This window comes from Zootoca vivipara, chromosome 1 (assembly GCF_965207765.1).
Source record: "Zootoca vivipara chromosome 1, rZooViv2.hap1.1, whole genome shotgun sequence".
In the NCBI taxonomy this organism is placed as follows: Eukaryota; Metazoa; Chordata; class Lepidosauria; order Squamata; family Lacertidae; genus Zootoca; species Zootoca vivipara.
The window spans coordinates 86,296,775-86,312,607 of record NC_142582.1 but is presented as its reverse complement, the minus strand read 5'-3'; the positions used below and the strand labels follow the sequence as shown (position 1 = coordinate 86,312,607).

Below are 15,833 nucleotides of genomic sequence, written 5' to 3'. Positions count from 1 at the left end.
TTTCTTTGCATTGCTCATTTAAGAAGACCCTCTTGTCTCTCCTTGCTGTTTTTTGGAAATCTGCATTCAGTTTCCTGTATCTTTCCCTATCTCCCTTGCATTTTGCTTGCCTCCTCTCCTCCGCTATTTGTAAGGCCTCGTTGGATAGCCATTTTGCTTTCTTGCATTTCCTTTTCCTTGGGATGGTTTTCGTTGCTGCCTCCTGTATAATGTTACGAGCCTCCATCCATAGTTCTTCAGGCACTCTGTCCACCAAATCTAAATCCTTAAACCTGTTCCTCACTTCCACTGTGTATTCATAAGGGATTTGATTCAGATTGTATCTTACTGGCCCAGTGGTTTTTCCTACTTTCTTCAGTTTAAGCTGGAATTTTGCTATAAGAAGCTGATGATCTGAGTTACAGTCAGCTCCAGGTCTTGTTTTTGCTGACTGTATAGAGCTTCTCCATCTTTGGCTGCAGAGAATATAATCAATCTGATTTCGATGCTGCCCATTTGGTGATATCCATGTGTAGAGTCGTCTCTTGTGTTGTTGGAAGAGAGTGTTTGTGATGACCAGCTTGTTCTCTTGACAGAACTCTATTAGCCTTTGCCCTGCTTCATTTTGAACTCCAAGGCCAAACTTGCCAGTTGTTCCTTTTATCTCTTGATTCCCTACTTTAGCATTCCAATCCCCTGTAATGAGAAGAACATCCTTCTTTGGTGTCATTTCTAGAAGTTGTTGTAGGTCTTCATAGAATTGGTCAATTTCACTTTCTTCAGCACCGGTAGTTGGTGCATAAACTTGGATTACTGTGATGTTAAAAGGTCTGCCTTGGATTCGTATCGAGATCATTCTGTCATTTTTGAGATTGCATCCCATTACAGCTTTTGCCACTCTTTTGTTGACTATGAGGGCCACTCCATTTCTGCTACAGGATTCTTGCCCACAGTAGTAGATATGATAGTCACCCGAACTGAATTCGCCCATTCCCTTCCATTTTAGTTCACTGATGCCCAGGATGTCGATATTTATTCTTGTCATCTCATTTTTGACCACATCCAGCTTACCTCCACTCATGGTTCTTACATTCCAGGTTCCTATGCAATATTTTTCTTTACAGCATCGGACTTTCCTTTCGCTTCCAGGCATATCCGCAACTGAGCGTCCTTTCGGCTTTGGCCCAGCCGCTTCATTAGCTCTGAATCTACTTGTACTTGTCCTCCGCTCTTCCTCAGTAGCATGTTGGACGCCTTCCGACCTGAGGGGCTCATCTTCCAGCGTCATAACTTTTATATGCCTGTTGTCTTTGTCCATGGAGTTTTCTTGGCAGGGATACTGGAGTGGCTTGCCAGTTTGGTTACTGTGCATTTATTTCTGATATTTCATGCTTGGTGCGGATTGTTGCTTAGGGGAGTGAGGCCAAACACCCGGCTGACTGTCTGGTGAACATTCATGATCTCGGTCATTAATCATCACCTTGTCTGTAGCCCAAGAGTACAAGTGGTCTAATTCAGTTGGCTGGAACCCAGAAAGATGGTCGAACTGATATAACTTCTCAATCCTTATTTCTGTCTGGAGTTCTCAAAGACATGACCTGGGTTCTATTAACACCAGAATGACCCAGAGCACTATTATTAAACTACAAGCACAGGGCACCCCAAACCCAGAGGGACTTACTTAAAGGTGGGGTAGCAGATAGAATAGCAGACACAGATAAAGAGAACCTCCTTCAGTGAGTCAGAAGCAAACAGACAACTCATTATTATCCCCATTCTCCCAGCTGTGATCATCCTATATGTTGTTGGACTCCAACTCCCATCATTCCTAGTCATCATGAGTAGTGGTTGGGGATGATGCAGGAGACCTGCAAATTAGCCACCTTGCTCTAAAACATCCTCCAATCACTGGAGACAGCCAACTCTGCAAAATATTGCAGCTTCAAGTACTCCTGCCCAGTGTTGCAGCCAGCCATGCCCTAGAACCCATCCCAGAATCCCCTATTGTAAAGGGTAGTGACATGTGGCGCTGTGACTAAATCCATGCAGCTGGTAAGGAGGGAAATGTTAACATTCTTACCAACAATCCTCTCCCCGCCCTCCTTTCTCTTTCTCTTTTCTCTCTCTTGAAAGAAAAGAGTCAGGGATGGTGATCATCTCGGCCCCAAGTGGCCCACAAGAGATTATGCATGTTAATTATATGGATCTTAACGATAAGGGCTGTCTACATCTGCCCTGCTGTATAAAGAGGTTCCATGGTTTCTATTGCTCAGATATCATTACAATATTTGCCACTGGTACAAACTAATTTGAAGCCAATAATGTAGAATTGAATTCAGCTGCTGAGTATCCCTAGTAGGATCAAGACAACTTTCTTTCAGAATTTCTTAGATTTCAACTAACTTAACTTTAATTGCTAGCGGTGGACCTTCAATTTTTCTGATACATATGACATATCTAAAAAGCTGGAGGTGAAAAAACCTGACTTCACAATCCTCTGATCCACAGAGCGTCCCAAAATCTGGTTGCCACGCAATCTCCGACAGACTTTAATGAAGAAAGTGGGTGATACAATCAACATTGTCGTTCCTTTCCAGGTACTCAATTGAATCTGCTATTCAAACTCTTCCCTTCAATCCAGCAATTCCCAGCAGACCTCTGCACTTCAGGAGCTCTCCCCCTGCCCCATTCCAGATTTCCTTATTCGGTTAATGGAAGGGCAGCTTTGTGCATCATTAAACACACAGAGAGAGCTGCAGTTTCCATTTCAGTAAATAAGATAACCATGTTCACTCCAGAATAGTCTACATGGCTTATATAGACCTGGAGTTCTGTGTTTTCCTAGCTCTTTCAATTTGACAGTCATACGGTTTCAAAACCTATATATCCGTTTCAAGGTCTGTTCAGATAATCAAATGTTGCTCACTTATTATGGAGGATTTAAATGGATTTTCTTAAAAGTTGTGCTTGAGAGACTAATCACATTTTCCCAGCTCCCAAATTACAATTTTGACACTAACAAATATGCTGTGTCATCCAACCACACCACACTGTGGAAATGAAGATTTGACATATTTTCAGGGAGCAAATATAGGTGAGAACTATTAAGTCAACCACATCACAGACAAGATAAAAGGGGATCTGATGTCTTTATGTGCAAAAGTGTCAAATGAATGATATAGGGAGTGAGCAAAAATGGAATAGTTGAACAAGAGATAATAATTTTCTTCAGATGAAATAGGGGATTAAAGGCACAAACTACTCAAGAACCCACAGCTGGGCAGTAACCTTTATGCGAACCAACCAAAATGTCAAAGGATAGTGAGCAAGCTTTCAAGTTCTCCAGAACTCTTTATCAGGCTGGATGTTATGCAAAGCAGGAAGTGGTAGGGGAGACAAACAAAGAGCCAGCTCAGTCTGGGTAACTGCTGACTTTTATGTTTCCAAAAGTGGGGGCTGGCCATTGTTAGGGCAAGCAGAGACCTGCAGCGCCTAGCAGACTAATCCAATCTGCAAACTCCATTTTAAGATTGAGTCTAAATATAGACCTGATGGCAATAACCAAGCCAATGTTTCCTTTTTTGTTTGTTTTGCCCTCTTTCCCTATCCTACCCTCCTACTTTGCATAGCATCCAAGCTGAGGAAGAATACTGGAGAATTCAAAAGCTTGCTCACTATATTGTGACACTTGGGTTGGTCCTACTAAAAGTTTAGTCCTGCTCTGTATTTTGGAATGGACCAACATGACTTCCTTTGCACTTCATGTGCCAAGTACTCAGTAGCTTTTCTTTCCATTTTTTTCTTCTGCAGGGAAAACCTAGACCTAAAGTTATCTGGACAAAAGATGGTCAGCCAATAGACTCTAAGGAGGTGGGGATTCGAAACAGCAATACAGACACCATTCTCTTCATCCGAAAGGCTGAGCGCCACCATTCTGGAATATTTGAAGTAGAGGTGCAAATAGAAAACATGATAGATAAGGCTACTATTACCATTCAGATAATGGGTAAGGAACTGTTTGGAGTCTTATGAATTTCCCATTTCAACACAGTCACATTAATGCAGGGATTTGGTGCAGGCGTATGTACAGCACTTCAAGTTTCACAGGAATGCTCCTGTTCTTATAAAAAAAGGCAAGTGTAGCTGTATGGTGGCTAACAGACTGAGCTACAGTACTTCTAAAATCGTCTCTGCCACTAGATGGCCTAAGGCATCTAAACCTAACCCTCCCCCCCCCCATCTGCAGTATGTTGATTTACCTTACAGTAGGAGTGGGGAACTGGATCTGACCCCTATCTCCCTCCACCAGGCCAAGTTAACAGGTGTTTGATACAAGTTAACAGGTGGGCAAGGTTGCCCACATGGCCATAAGGGCATGCATGTTGACCCTATGATCAGATGATCATTGGGGCTTACAAAGTGCTTTGCCAGTGCCTCCAGGTGGACAAAGCAAAAACCAGGGCAGAGAATGAGACTCTATACTTTCCATCTGTGCTGCTTGTTTAAACCGCCAAGCTTTAAAGCCAGTTTTAATGAGCAGAGCAACCTTGGAAAGGGCTTTCAAATAGCCTGAGTTGCATTTTGAAGTCTCACCAATTAGGGCTTCTAAGTGCAATATCATGGGCAGGATACTGCTTGCCACCCTCCTCCAACCTGCCATCTCTCCCGCTCCCCACCCATATATGGTGTTGGTCAGGTGTGCATAGCCTTGCCAGTCAAATAGTGATGCCTGGCCAGCCTGATAGGACCTGCAGGTCAGGATTACAGTTCATATATGTGAAGCCATTTGACTACTTGAAAGTGCTGTATACAAATGCCAAGTGATATTTTCTTTTTGGATGCAGCTTCTGTCACTGAAATTAATGGGTACACAAAGGGTGACTCCCCAGTACCAGGACAATGAACGTCTGCATACAATGAATTCAAAAAAGCTGTGACTGCAAGCGTGTAGCTACTGATAAAACATGAACTCTATTATCTCTAGCCACCCCCTCCAATGTGGCCCATTTTTATCCAGTCTTTTTGGCAGCAGGAGGCTTGGCAGCAATAAAAGGCACAGTACTTCAGAACAAAATTTTAAAAGCCACTTACACAATTTATAAAAAAGAGAGCGCAATGGGTGATGTCATTCAAGCAGCTTAACAGCATCAGTTCAGCTAATTGCATTTTCTCCTTCAGCTCCCATAAAAACCAGCTGGCTATTAAAATTTCTTACAAAGGCTATTCCATGTGTGTGTGTGTAAATCCTGCTTAATATTACTGATGCCACAGCTCGCAGCTGTAATAAGCAATGTAAGATTAGCACTGTGAGTTTCTTTCTGCTGCTCTCTAAGATTTGAACTACATATATACCGTAATGTGAAAAAAGATCCATAAGGATGCCAAATTTGGATGAGAGCCACAGTACAGGGTAAAAGGCCTAATTCACACAACACATGTAGGCTGTTTACACACTCCTGCTTATCCTGCATCCAGTATGCTCCCATCTCTGGTTTGGGACACAGTGTAAACACGGCATTTCCCACAATTCATATATATCCTGTCATTTCTTACAAAATACTGTGTTTTGATGGATTTTCCCCAAACCAGCTTCAATCTGAATTGAGGGGGGGAAACAACCTAGATGCTTTTTAGGTCGGTAATGTGTCCACACAGCCACAGTTTGACTCCAATTCTGGTTTAAGGAAGTTGCAAGTTCAGTGCTAACAGGCAAGGTTTGCAGCAGTATGGTTTATAATTTTAATCCTCAGTGAGAGGCCTGATTGTCTAAGGCTTGCTTCGCTCAGACTACATTTGTCCCAGTACTATCAACTTTCTAGCATGATTTTTTTTGTGTGGTATTATGATTATGATTATTATTATTATTTTCTAATGTATATAAAACAGTGATAACAGATCTGTATGATTTGGGAGCAGAAAAGATGAAGGCAGAACTAAAAGAACTGATTCAGTTACTGTGAAGTGGTGTACATATCATTTGGAAGGCCGAGAACCCAATCCAACATTCCCAGGGGTAACTAGTGAATTACTCACAGAGCATTTGAAGAGTCTGTTAGAAAGCTGACTTTCTTTGACAGGTGTATTGCTAAGAAGGTATTAATGGATGTAGCCAATAGACATATGCTGCTGCCTTTTGGATTCAGATATAAATTAAAGCGATGATATGCTGGACTGAATTTCAAGAGAAAGTAGACCTCCACTTTGTAATGTCCAGTTACAGTCAAACCTTGGTTTACGACTACCTCGGGGAGCGACCACTTCAGCGAGCGAGCGCCGCGGACCCGGAAGTGTTTACATCCGGGTTCCGCAGCGTCGGATGCGCAGACGCGATCTGCGCAGCTCGCGCATGCACAGAAGCGCTCTATCGGCACTTCACACACACGCAGAAGCGTGCCTTCGGGGAGCAACTGCGGAATGGATTGCAGTCGCAAACCGAGGTACCACTGTACAATTATTCTAAGCTTCCAAACAACCACGCTTACAATAAATGAGAATCTTTGTCAGTTATGGCAATGCTACAAAAGCTGGCATTCATTTGCAAATTGTTGCCTACATTCCCAAAGTGGGAGCAAATAATGGAGCAATATTAGAGATGTCAACCTTAAGTGTCTGTGGAAGGTATGTGTGCATTGATCTATACAGCAGTCTGCAGTAGTTGGTCTTTATCTTGCCAATATTGTTTTGGGACACTGGCTCAGTTAACAGAACATTTTTGATGTTTGTCCATTACCAATGGCCATCAGTTAGCAGTAGACAATTTAAGTCTTGCTCCTTTTTCTTCCTGAAGATACTGAGTGGTAGATCTTGAATACCTTTTGTATGACTTTCTGTAGACAAGCCTGGCCCTCCTCAGAATGTAAAGATTGTGGATGTGTGGGGATTCAATGTTGCACTGGAATGGAAACCACCCCAGGATGATGGCAATGCTCCAATCACAGGATACACTGTCCAGAAGGCAGACAAAAAAACAATGGTAAGGGTAATGGGCTGAATCCTGAATTTCCTTGAGTCCTAGCCCATTACTCAAAATCATGTCAGCGGGAGAATGGTGGTTTGGGGGCAATTGCACTCCATACAAGTGGCTAGCTTGGAGCAGCACAAAATAGAAAAGCGGAGCATAATTGAGAAGCCACACTTGGAATATTTATCCATGAAACTGTTCCAGCTAATTACAAGATTTGTTGTTGTTTAGTTGTCTTAGTCATATTCGACTCTCCGTGACCCCATGAACCAGAGCGTGCCTTGGAAACTCTCACTTTCTACTCAAAGCTTCTCCTTTTTATATTCATGGAGTTTTCTTGGCAAAATACTGGAGTGGTTTGCTAGTTCCTTCTCCAATTACAAGATAGGCAAAAGCAAAAAAATAAGATGTGAGAAACTCCCTCCCTCACTATTTATGACTTTAACATCAATGGCTGCAGGTCTTTTGCACTGCTGAGAAAACATGAACATAGTGGCAGTCACTGGATTTATTAGAAATTATTCCTAACACAGTGGTTGCCAGAATTCTGGGTTGCCAGTCATGCTGATGGGGAAATCCCGCTGTTTCCATTACGCCCCCCCCCTTGCACCCCAGTATTTCACCTGCCTGTGTTGAACATATTTTGGGGATTCTACATAATGTTCCAAAAATCCAGACTGTGACCTTCACAAGATCTGATTTTCTGACAATGGATTATTTCATTTCAGGAATGGTATACGGTTTTTGAGCACTATCGACGCACTAATTGTGTAGCATCAGATTTGATCATGGGAAATGAGTACTATTTCCGGGTCTTCAGTGAAAATCTGTATGGGTTGAGTGAAAATGCTGCCATCACCAAAAACTCTGCCTACATAAACAAAACAGGTAACAGAGAGTACCAAAATTGACATTTTCAGGAAGGGGATCTGAAGAACTGAAGCAAATTATATGGGTTGCTAAGCTATCAAGTTCTCTGGGCCTTATTGGTAAATTAAAAATCGAGAAGTGGTTGGGTCACAGGACTCAATTTGAAACTGATTTTCAAATGAAAATATGTATCTTGTTCCTAAGATGGGCCTTTGACTGGAAAAGTGGCCAGTTTAGCACTAGCATTTTAATAAGGTTTCTAGGAAATTAGAAGTGGATTTGGTTAACATCTCTTCTGGGTAAATTGTAGAAAGCATTTTTCAAGATAACATTATCATGCACATTATCAAGTCTTGCTCAGAAAGAATCAACGTGCACATCATGGCAAAAAAAAAAATTAAAAATCTTCACAAAGTCGATAGTTGAACTGTAGAATTCACTACCATAAGCTTAAAGTTGGTCTTTAAACTACCAACTTAAATACCGTTTTAATGAACTTAAATGTGCACTGCCTGGAGAGAAAGGCACTGATCCTGTTATGTTTCTTGTGCAAATAAAGTTCATTTCAGATGGGAAAAAAGACAATTAGATAAATTCAAAGAGGATAAGGCTATCAATAGCTACTAGTCATGATAGCTATACTCAACCCCTAAGTTCAGAAGCTTCATGCTTCTGTATACAAGTCTTTGGCGAATAAGATTGGGAAAGGGCTATTGTAATCACGGATTATGTGGTATTCAACCAGGGAAAGTTGAAGGTTCCTCCTTTAGGTAGCACCATTAGCTAGTTGTTCCTATGACGACATGGTCAATTCTTTGGTCATGCAGATAGGTTGCTTAATTGACTTGGCCACGGCTATTATCTTAACAAAGGACTTATTCACACTTCCTCTTGTGCTGCTGCTTCTCCTCCAACCCCTCCAAGGGAAAGCTGCTCTTTAGCACTCATTCCAGAACAAATGGGAATTCAGGGCTTATTCGGATTGAAATTTGCTCTGATTTACAGCAAAGAGCTGGTTTTCCGTGGGAAAAGAGTAGGGTAATGGAAAAACTGTTTAGACCTGTGCTTTTAGACATGAGACAAGTGGACAAGATCCTTGATATGTGTTGAAATAATTCAGGTTTCCTGAAAGGTAGTTTTCAAAAGCTGTGGTATCTGATGATTAGCATGTCATTGTATATGGTCTTTGACAGCTGACATGGAATGGAACTTTTTGTTCTTAAATTATTTGATAAGTAACATACAATAACCATTAGTATTTGATAGTTGCCTGCCAAACTCACAGCAATCAGCAAATGCAAACAAGGCTAAAACATTCCAATTCATAATCTGTAATGCAAGGTAGAATTTGGCCTTGAAATTTATCATTCATAAATCTAGATGGCAGAATTTCAAAAAATCCCTAAGCTCATTATAGCATGATGTGGGAGGAATGTGTGAAAGCATGATGTAGGAATAACAGCTAGTTGCCAACCTTCTGCCATGCCAAGGGGACCTTAAACAAGTGTGATTCTGAATGGCTAGAGCCAACAGGGGGGTAGGAATCAGATGAGACCCTGCCCTATTGATGCTCCAAATGCTAGGTGTAAATGGCCAGCATTCATTCCTACAGGAAAAAGGAGAATAGAGCCAGCATCAAGGAGTAGGAAGGGGGGAATGAGTGCTGCAGAGAGGTAGGGGGCAGAGGAATTTAGGAGTGGAGAGTGCTGGAGTCTCCTGCCCTCTTGCTTTTTCAGCTAGGAGGGCAGGAGACTTGGAATGCAGTGATAGAACACAGATGGAAAGGGGGAATGCTCTGGAGCTCCCCAACCCATTCATATTAGGTTCTCCTACCCATGTGCTAAATAAAGGCTGCTGCCTCACTGATATGTCAAGAGAGAAAAGTAGAACCATAGCTGCCAAGTTCCGGATTGAAAAATCCGGGACCAGCAGCGGCGCAGCAGCGGCACAGTGGCCATTTTGAAAATGGACAGAGCGGCACTAGAAACATGGCCGCCGGCAGGAGCTGCTTTCCGGGGGATTTACGGGAGATAAATCCATTCAGGAGACCAGCGGGAAATGGTAAGAAAATACGGGGGTTTCCCGGGCAAAACGGGGTACTTGGCAGCTATGAGTAGAATACCTTAGACGTTCCTTCTCTTTAAAAAAAACAACAACCTGAAGGACAGGAAGAAGATATCATCCCGGTTCTTAATATTTCAGTACAATTTCAGCTGCCAATTTTAAAATTATGTTAAATCATGGGCAAGATTAAAAGAAGTGTGCTTCTGACTTTGTTTCTACTCACCCTAAACTACAGGCACTGATTATAAACCCCCCAACTACAAAGAACATGATTTCTCTGAAGCACCAAAATTCACTCACCCTCTTCCAGATCGCTCCGTTATCTCTGGGTACAATGCTACGCTCAGCTGTGCTGTAAGAGGAAGCCCAAAGGTACACACCTCTTTTCTCAATATGCAGTTAAGTGAGCAAGGGGAACATTGGTACCCTTAGTGAGCAAATAATGCCATTCTTCCACTTGACTTGGCTGAATAAATTATATGGCTTTTGAAGCGGGGAGGGGAGCTTACAGGCTGGTCGACCAGAAATGGGGTGGGTGGGGGTGAGGAGAGCTGCTAAATAGCAGGGAGATCTAGAAAGAGAGCAGGTGAAATACTCTTTAACTGCAGTGAGCCTACAGGTGAAACTTGGAAAATTAGAATATCGTCGAAGTACATTTATTTAAGCAACGCAACTTAAAAGGTGAAACCAATATATGAGATAGATATGTCAAGCCTTTATTTGTTGTAATTGTAAGTATTTGTTGTTAGGCGGGTCAATTATAAATGGAATGTAATTAATGAAATGTAATAGCGATGTTTATTTTTGTATTATTGTAACTATTTGTTTTATTACTGTGGAATTTCCAAAAGAAAGCATTTGTGAATTTTTTTTTAAAAAAGTTGCATTACTGAAATAAATGCACTTTTCGAAGATATTCTAATTTTCCGAGTTTCACCTGTATATGCTGATATTGCAAGATTTCAGGACCAGAAGTCAGCCTAGACATTAATATTAGCAGCTGCTACTATAATCCACCCTGCACTATCAGGTACCAGTCTAGGTTGCAACATTACATGTCTAGGAAGAGCAGAGAGCCTGCACACCTTGTGTGGAGAGCAGCAGGAAAAGAACAGGGGGTGGAATTGGAGTGGACTGCAGGAACAGTACTGATGCATAATAGCAAGTGGTTGGATACAGCCAATGAAGAAGTCCTGTGGCATCTGTTGACTGAAGAGGGCTAATAGGAAGAGGACTTTCATGCTGATGGACTCCCCTCCCCTCTTTGAGGCATTGGTGGGCCTGAACCACCTCCTCACATAGCTGCCAAGTTTTTCCTTTTCTCGCGAGGAAGCCTATTCAGCATAAGGGAAAATCCCTTAAAAAAAGGGATAACTTGGCAGCTATGCCTCCTTAGCAGATCCCCAAGTCTTCTTCAGATGCATGTTTCAGTAATTTTTACTTTGCAAGGTATTCCTTGGAACAAAGCTGCTCAGATGAAACATTTGTCTTACAAGGTTCAAAGAAATGTAGGTTAAAAATAATCTCTCTGTTGGTGGTACCCATCACCCCATGTTTCATCTTTGCTTTCCATATTATCATATACTTAGCCAAAAATCTTCTGGTTCAAAAACAAAGTGGACCTTTCTGGAGATGCCAAATATCGCATGTTTAGTAAGCACGGAGTGTTGACTTTGGAAATCCGGAAGCCCAGCCCATTTGATGGAGGCCTTTACACTTGCAAGGCTGTGAATGAATGCGGTGAAGCTGAAATAGAGTGCCGGCTGGATGTCAGAGGTAATAAGGATTCCACACACTCAGTACTCTAAGCTTAAGCAAAAAGGTTTTTCCAACATTTGAGTGGTCCCTTTAAACAACAATAGCTAACTAGTGGGGTTCCTTTGGGGTCAAAAGACAGCTTCAATGTTTCTTCCATGACTCGAGTAGGAATGAAGCTGTTTCATAAGAGTGAATGTTGAGCACAACCAATGCAGAGTTGACTGGATTAGATGCTTGCTTGCAGTTTATTAGTCTGTCTTGGAGCCAGGTAGGTGTATTACTCATTATAGAGCTTAGCTTACATAACTTTCAGCATTGTTTCGTAGGAGCTTTCCTATGCAAATTCCAATCCACAGAAGAGGGTTGTAGCAACCAGTAACATGCAGAGAACAAAGCTGTGGGCGGTGCTCCCAAAATGTATACGGGGCTATGTCTATTTTCTGTGCATAGCAGGATACACGGATATGTATTGTGTGCATCTTCATTTGCAATAAAGGGTTGAGGAAGACAGTATTCAATTATGCTGACCCCACTCCATTCACATATTATATAGGCCACCTTACCTGTATCCAGTGACACCCCATACTGCACAAGCAAGTCAACTGCTGCATTAAGATGACTGTGTCAGGACATCACTACATGATGGGTAGTGGAGAGTACAGTACTTTACCCACACACAAGGTAGAAGGTCTTCACATATCTAGAGGAGCTGTTGGTTGTCCCCCAGATTACAGAGGCCTACCTGGCCTCAGCTAGACTACAGCATTTAATGTCACCAGTCCCATGCTGTGGAACCCTCTCCTAGCAGAGATTCAGGATGCACCCTCGCTTTTGACTTTCCAGCATCTCTTGAATACCTTTATTCATGAGCATAGCCAATATTTTTGTTGGAGGAGCAGAACCTCAGATTGTATTGATTTTGGGGGCAGCTGGATCAGGGACACTCAAGTTAGTAGTCATTGTTAAGAAGAAAATACACTTTGTCTGGTTGCAGCATTGTCAATTAGTATTTCTCTTTTTGCTTTCTGCAGTTCCACAGTAGAATTCTGAACTAATGGCTGTCATCGAGTCCAGATGTGGAGGCAAGTAATTCTGTAGAAATCAGATGCTTCTGAAGCAGGTGGTTTAGCAGCAAAGGGATGGAGAGTGGGAGAGATAAAAGACCAGAAACAAAACCACCTACTCCTTTACAAATCCAGGCTTCTAGCTCCCAGAAACACAAGCTATACTAGCCGTATGCTTTCTGTAGGGCTTACTCTCAGGAAAGTTAGAATGTGCCTACAGATGCTATTCAGTGAGGTAGAAGACTAGACTGTACTAATTCAGAGCACATGTAAGGCATGTTTTTAATACTCCCCTACACCAAAACAAGGGATGCAGCTGGCGCTGTGATCTAAACCACAGAGCCTAGGGCTTGCCGATCAGAAGGTTGGCGGTTCGAATCCCATGTGACGGGGTGAGCTCCCATTGCTTGGTCCCAGCTCCTGCCAACCTAGCAGTTTGAAAGCACGTCAAGTGCAAGTAGATAAATAGGTACCCCTGTGGCAGGAAGGTAAACGGCATTCCCGTGCGCTGCTCTGGTTCACCAGAAGCGGCTTAGTCATGCTGGCCACATGACCCGGAAGCTGTCTGCGGACAAACGCCGGCTCCCTCGACCTATAGAGCGAGATGAGCACTGCAACCCCAGAGTCATTTGTGACTGGACTTAACGGTCAGGGGTCCCTTTACCTTTACACCAAAACAAACAAACAGAAGCCACACCTCTCTGCAAATAAAAAATCCATACAGAAGGGACAGGGCCCTGATGTGTTAGCATTCTGCCTACAGGGAGCTTTTTATGTGGAATAGTATTCAAGAATGGCATTCCCCACTTGCAGTCTGAAATGGCACCACTCTCTCCACTATTTCATTCTACTTTCCATGTAGACTAGGCTTTGGTCTTGGCCTTTCAAGTTTAGCAGTAACAGAGTGGGAAGAAAGCAATTTTGTCCCTGTCCCCTCTAGACAAGGCTACCATCGACTAATTTATTAGCTAAATGAAAATGTAGGAGTCATGATATCTATAGTAAAAAAGAAGAAGGAATTAGAAATTCACTTTTGAAACATCATACATGTTTGCTTGTAGCACTAAATCTTTCATTCTGTCTTTCAGGTCATACTGGGAATGGATCATAGCAGAAATGCAGAAAATAGTGAATAAAAGACAACCTGAGATTATCTAAGTAGCTACTCGTCTTTCAGAGTCTCATTTGTCAAGTGTACACTGGGGAAGAGAGAATATTTTGTTGCCAAGCAAAACCAGGCAAACCTTGCAACACAAAATTCTTTAAAACTTTCTCTATTGCCCGCCTCTTTGCTTGGGCATGCCAATTCAAGGAGCTTTGAGTTTAGGGAGACACTCTTGTGGATACGGCAGCACTTTGCAAGGAGCCTCCTCCAGGATAGTCACTTATTCAGCAACAACTGAATACAAGTGGTAGTACCGGTAGAACAGGCATCCCCAAACTGTGGCCCTCCAAATGTTTTGGCCTACAACTCCCATGATCCCTAGCTAACAGGACCAGTGGTCAGGGAAGATTGGAATTGTAGTCCAAAACATCTGGAGGGCCGAAGTTTGGGGATGGCTGTAGTAGAAGCATCAGCATTCTCAAAAGCACCACACAATGTCTGAATTAAAAGACTTAAATAATCAGTACCCTTGATTTCCACTCACAATCCCTTTCTGAGAGTTTCTGATTGTGTTGTCATGCAGGTTAATTTTTCCTTTGGTAGCATAATATGCCAAACATAATTGTATTGTTATTCGTTTAGTTAAGCATTATAGTTTAATATAGTGAAACAAATAAAATCTACAGTGGTTTCTTTCTGAAAGTCTCCTGCTTCGCCCAAGTTTCCATTCTAGAGTTCTTTTCACTAGCTGTCAATGTTTTGATAAAAAACAATTGGTTTCAATCTACAAAAGGCAAAACAAGAAAGCGGCAGTCAGAAATAAAGAGCAACTCTGTGCAACACAGGATTGCGTAGATCCCTCCCTTACACTAAAGGTAGCAAAATCTGTACTGTTACATATTTTCCTCATTCTAGAACAATGAGAAATAGATTTAGAATGACAAACATTAAAACAAGAGCTTTTGGTGATATAGGTGTGTATCCAGCTATATAGTTTCTACCAGAGTAAATCATAATATTGCAACAAAATGTTTAAGGTTGCAATCCAACATAGGCCTCATTAGTAGAAAGCTGTTCAATCAGAACAAGAATATCCACTTGTACAATGGGACTTCCTGCCCCACCACCCCGCTCCAGAGGGTTTGGGGACCCAACCAAAACAGACTGGGGGAGTATATGGAGAAGGAGAACATTCCATTGAGCAAGCAGAAATATTGTGCTAATAAAACATTCACTTTTGTGCTCATATTATACATTATTCATTCTACTTTAGGTCAATAACCCTTCATGTAAGTTGTACGAATAGTCTTGATTAATTACATTCATATAAAATTTATATTGTAAGACGCCACCTCCCCAGGGTATCTTTTTGGAAATTATGAAGGAAAAGGGTTTTTCTTCAGTGTTGTCACATTTTTAACTGAACAAAAAGCTATGGAAAGGAATGCAAAACTATTTATTACTTTAGCATTTAACCTAGGATTTCCACACACACAGCCCTTTGATTTGTTACTGAGTTCTTCAATGCCAAGGATTCTCAGAGCAACTTACAATAGAATTTGAAAATACAATAAAAACCAATTGAACAGCACAGCCGCAGCACAAACAGTAATAGTTAGCATTAAGCCAACAAATCTAAAGTGCCTGAGAAAATAAAAAGTTTTCCAGGCAAGACTAACTACTCACTACGAGAAGTGAGGTTACAGGGAACCAGGCAGAAGGCCTTCTCAGTATTGGTGCCTGCCCTGTGGAACGCCCTCCCATCAGATGTTAAGGAAATAAACAACTACCGGTAAGTGGATCCCATTTCTGAAGACCATACATTGTGTGATATAAGGACCACATCCTAAAATGATCTGAAGTGGTGAAAGATTGAAAGTGCTAACTATTGCAACCTCCATCTGTTATCCCTGAGCTTGAATTGGCATGCCCAAGCAAAGAGGCGGGCAGTAGAGAAAGTTTTAAAATAACCCTTACTTAAGATACTCAGCCAGCAAATAACCAACAAACCTTACTGAGAATAATGTACTTC

General features: G+C 41.9%; 1 protein-coding gene across 1 annotated transcript in view; it reads left to right on the top strand.

Moving 5' to 3' along the window:
• The window catches only part of MYBPC3 (myosin binding protein C3), a 69,824-nt gene extending 58,090 nt beyond the window's left edge, over positions 1 to 11,734 (top strand). The window contains exons 26-31 of the mRNA XM_088656469.1: positions 2,488 to 2,576; positions 3,790 to 3,985; positions 6,813 to 6,952; positions 7,669 to 7,828; positions 10,110 to 10,246; positions 11,464 to 11,734. Coding sequence (XP_088512595.1) covers positions 2,488 to 2,576; positions 3,790 to 3,985; positions 6,813 to 6,952; positions 7,669 to 7,828; positions 10,110 to 10,246; positions 11,464 to 11,682 — 941 coding nt within the window. The 3' untranslated portion in view covers positions 11,683 to 11,734. The remainder of the gene's footprint in view (positions 1 to 2,487; positions 2,577 to 3,789; positions 3,986 to 6,812; positions 6,953 to 7,668; positions 7,829 to 10,109; positions 10,247 to 11,463) is intronic.
• Positions 11,735 to 15,833: the final 4,099 nt, after the last annotated feature.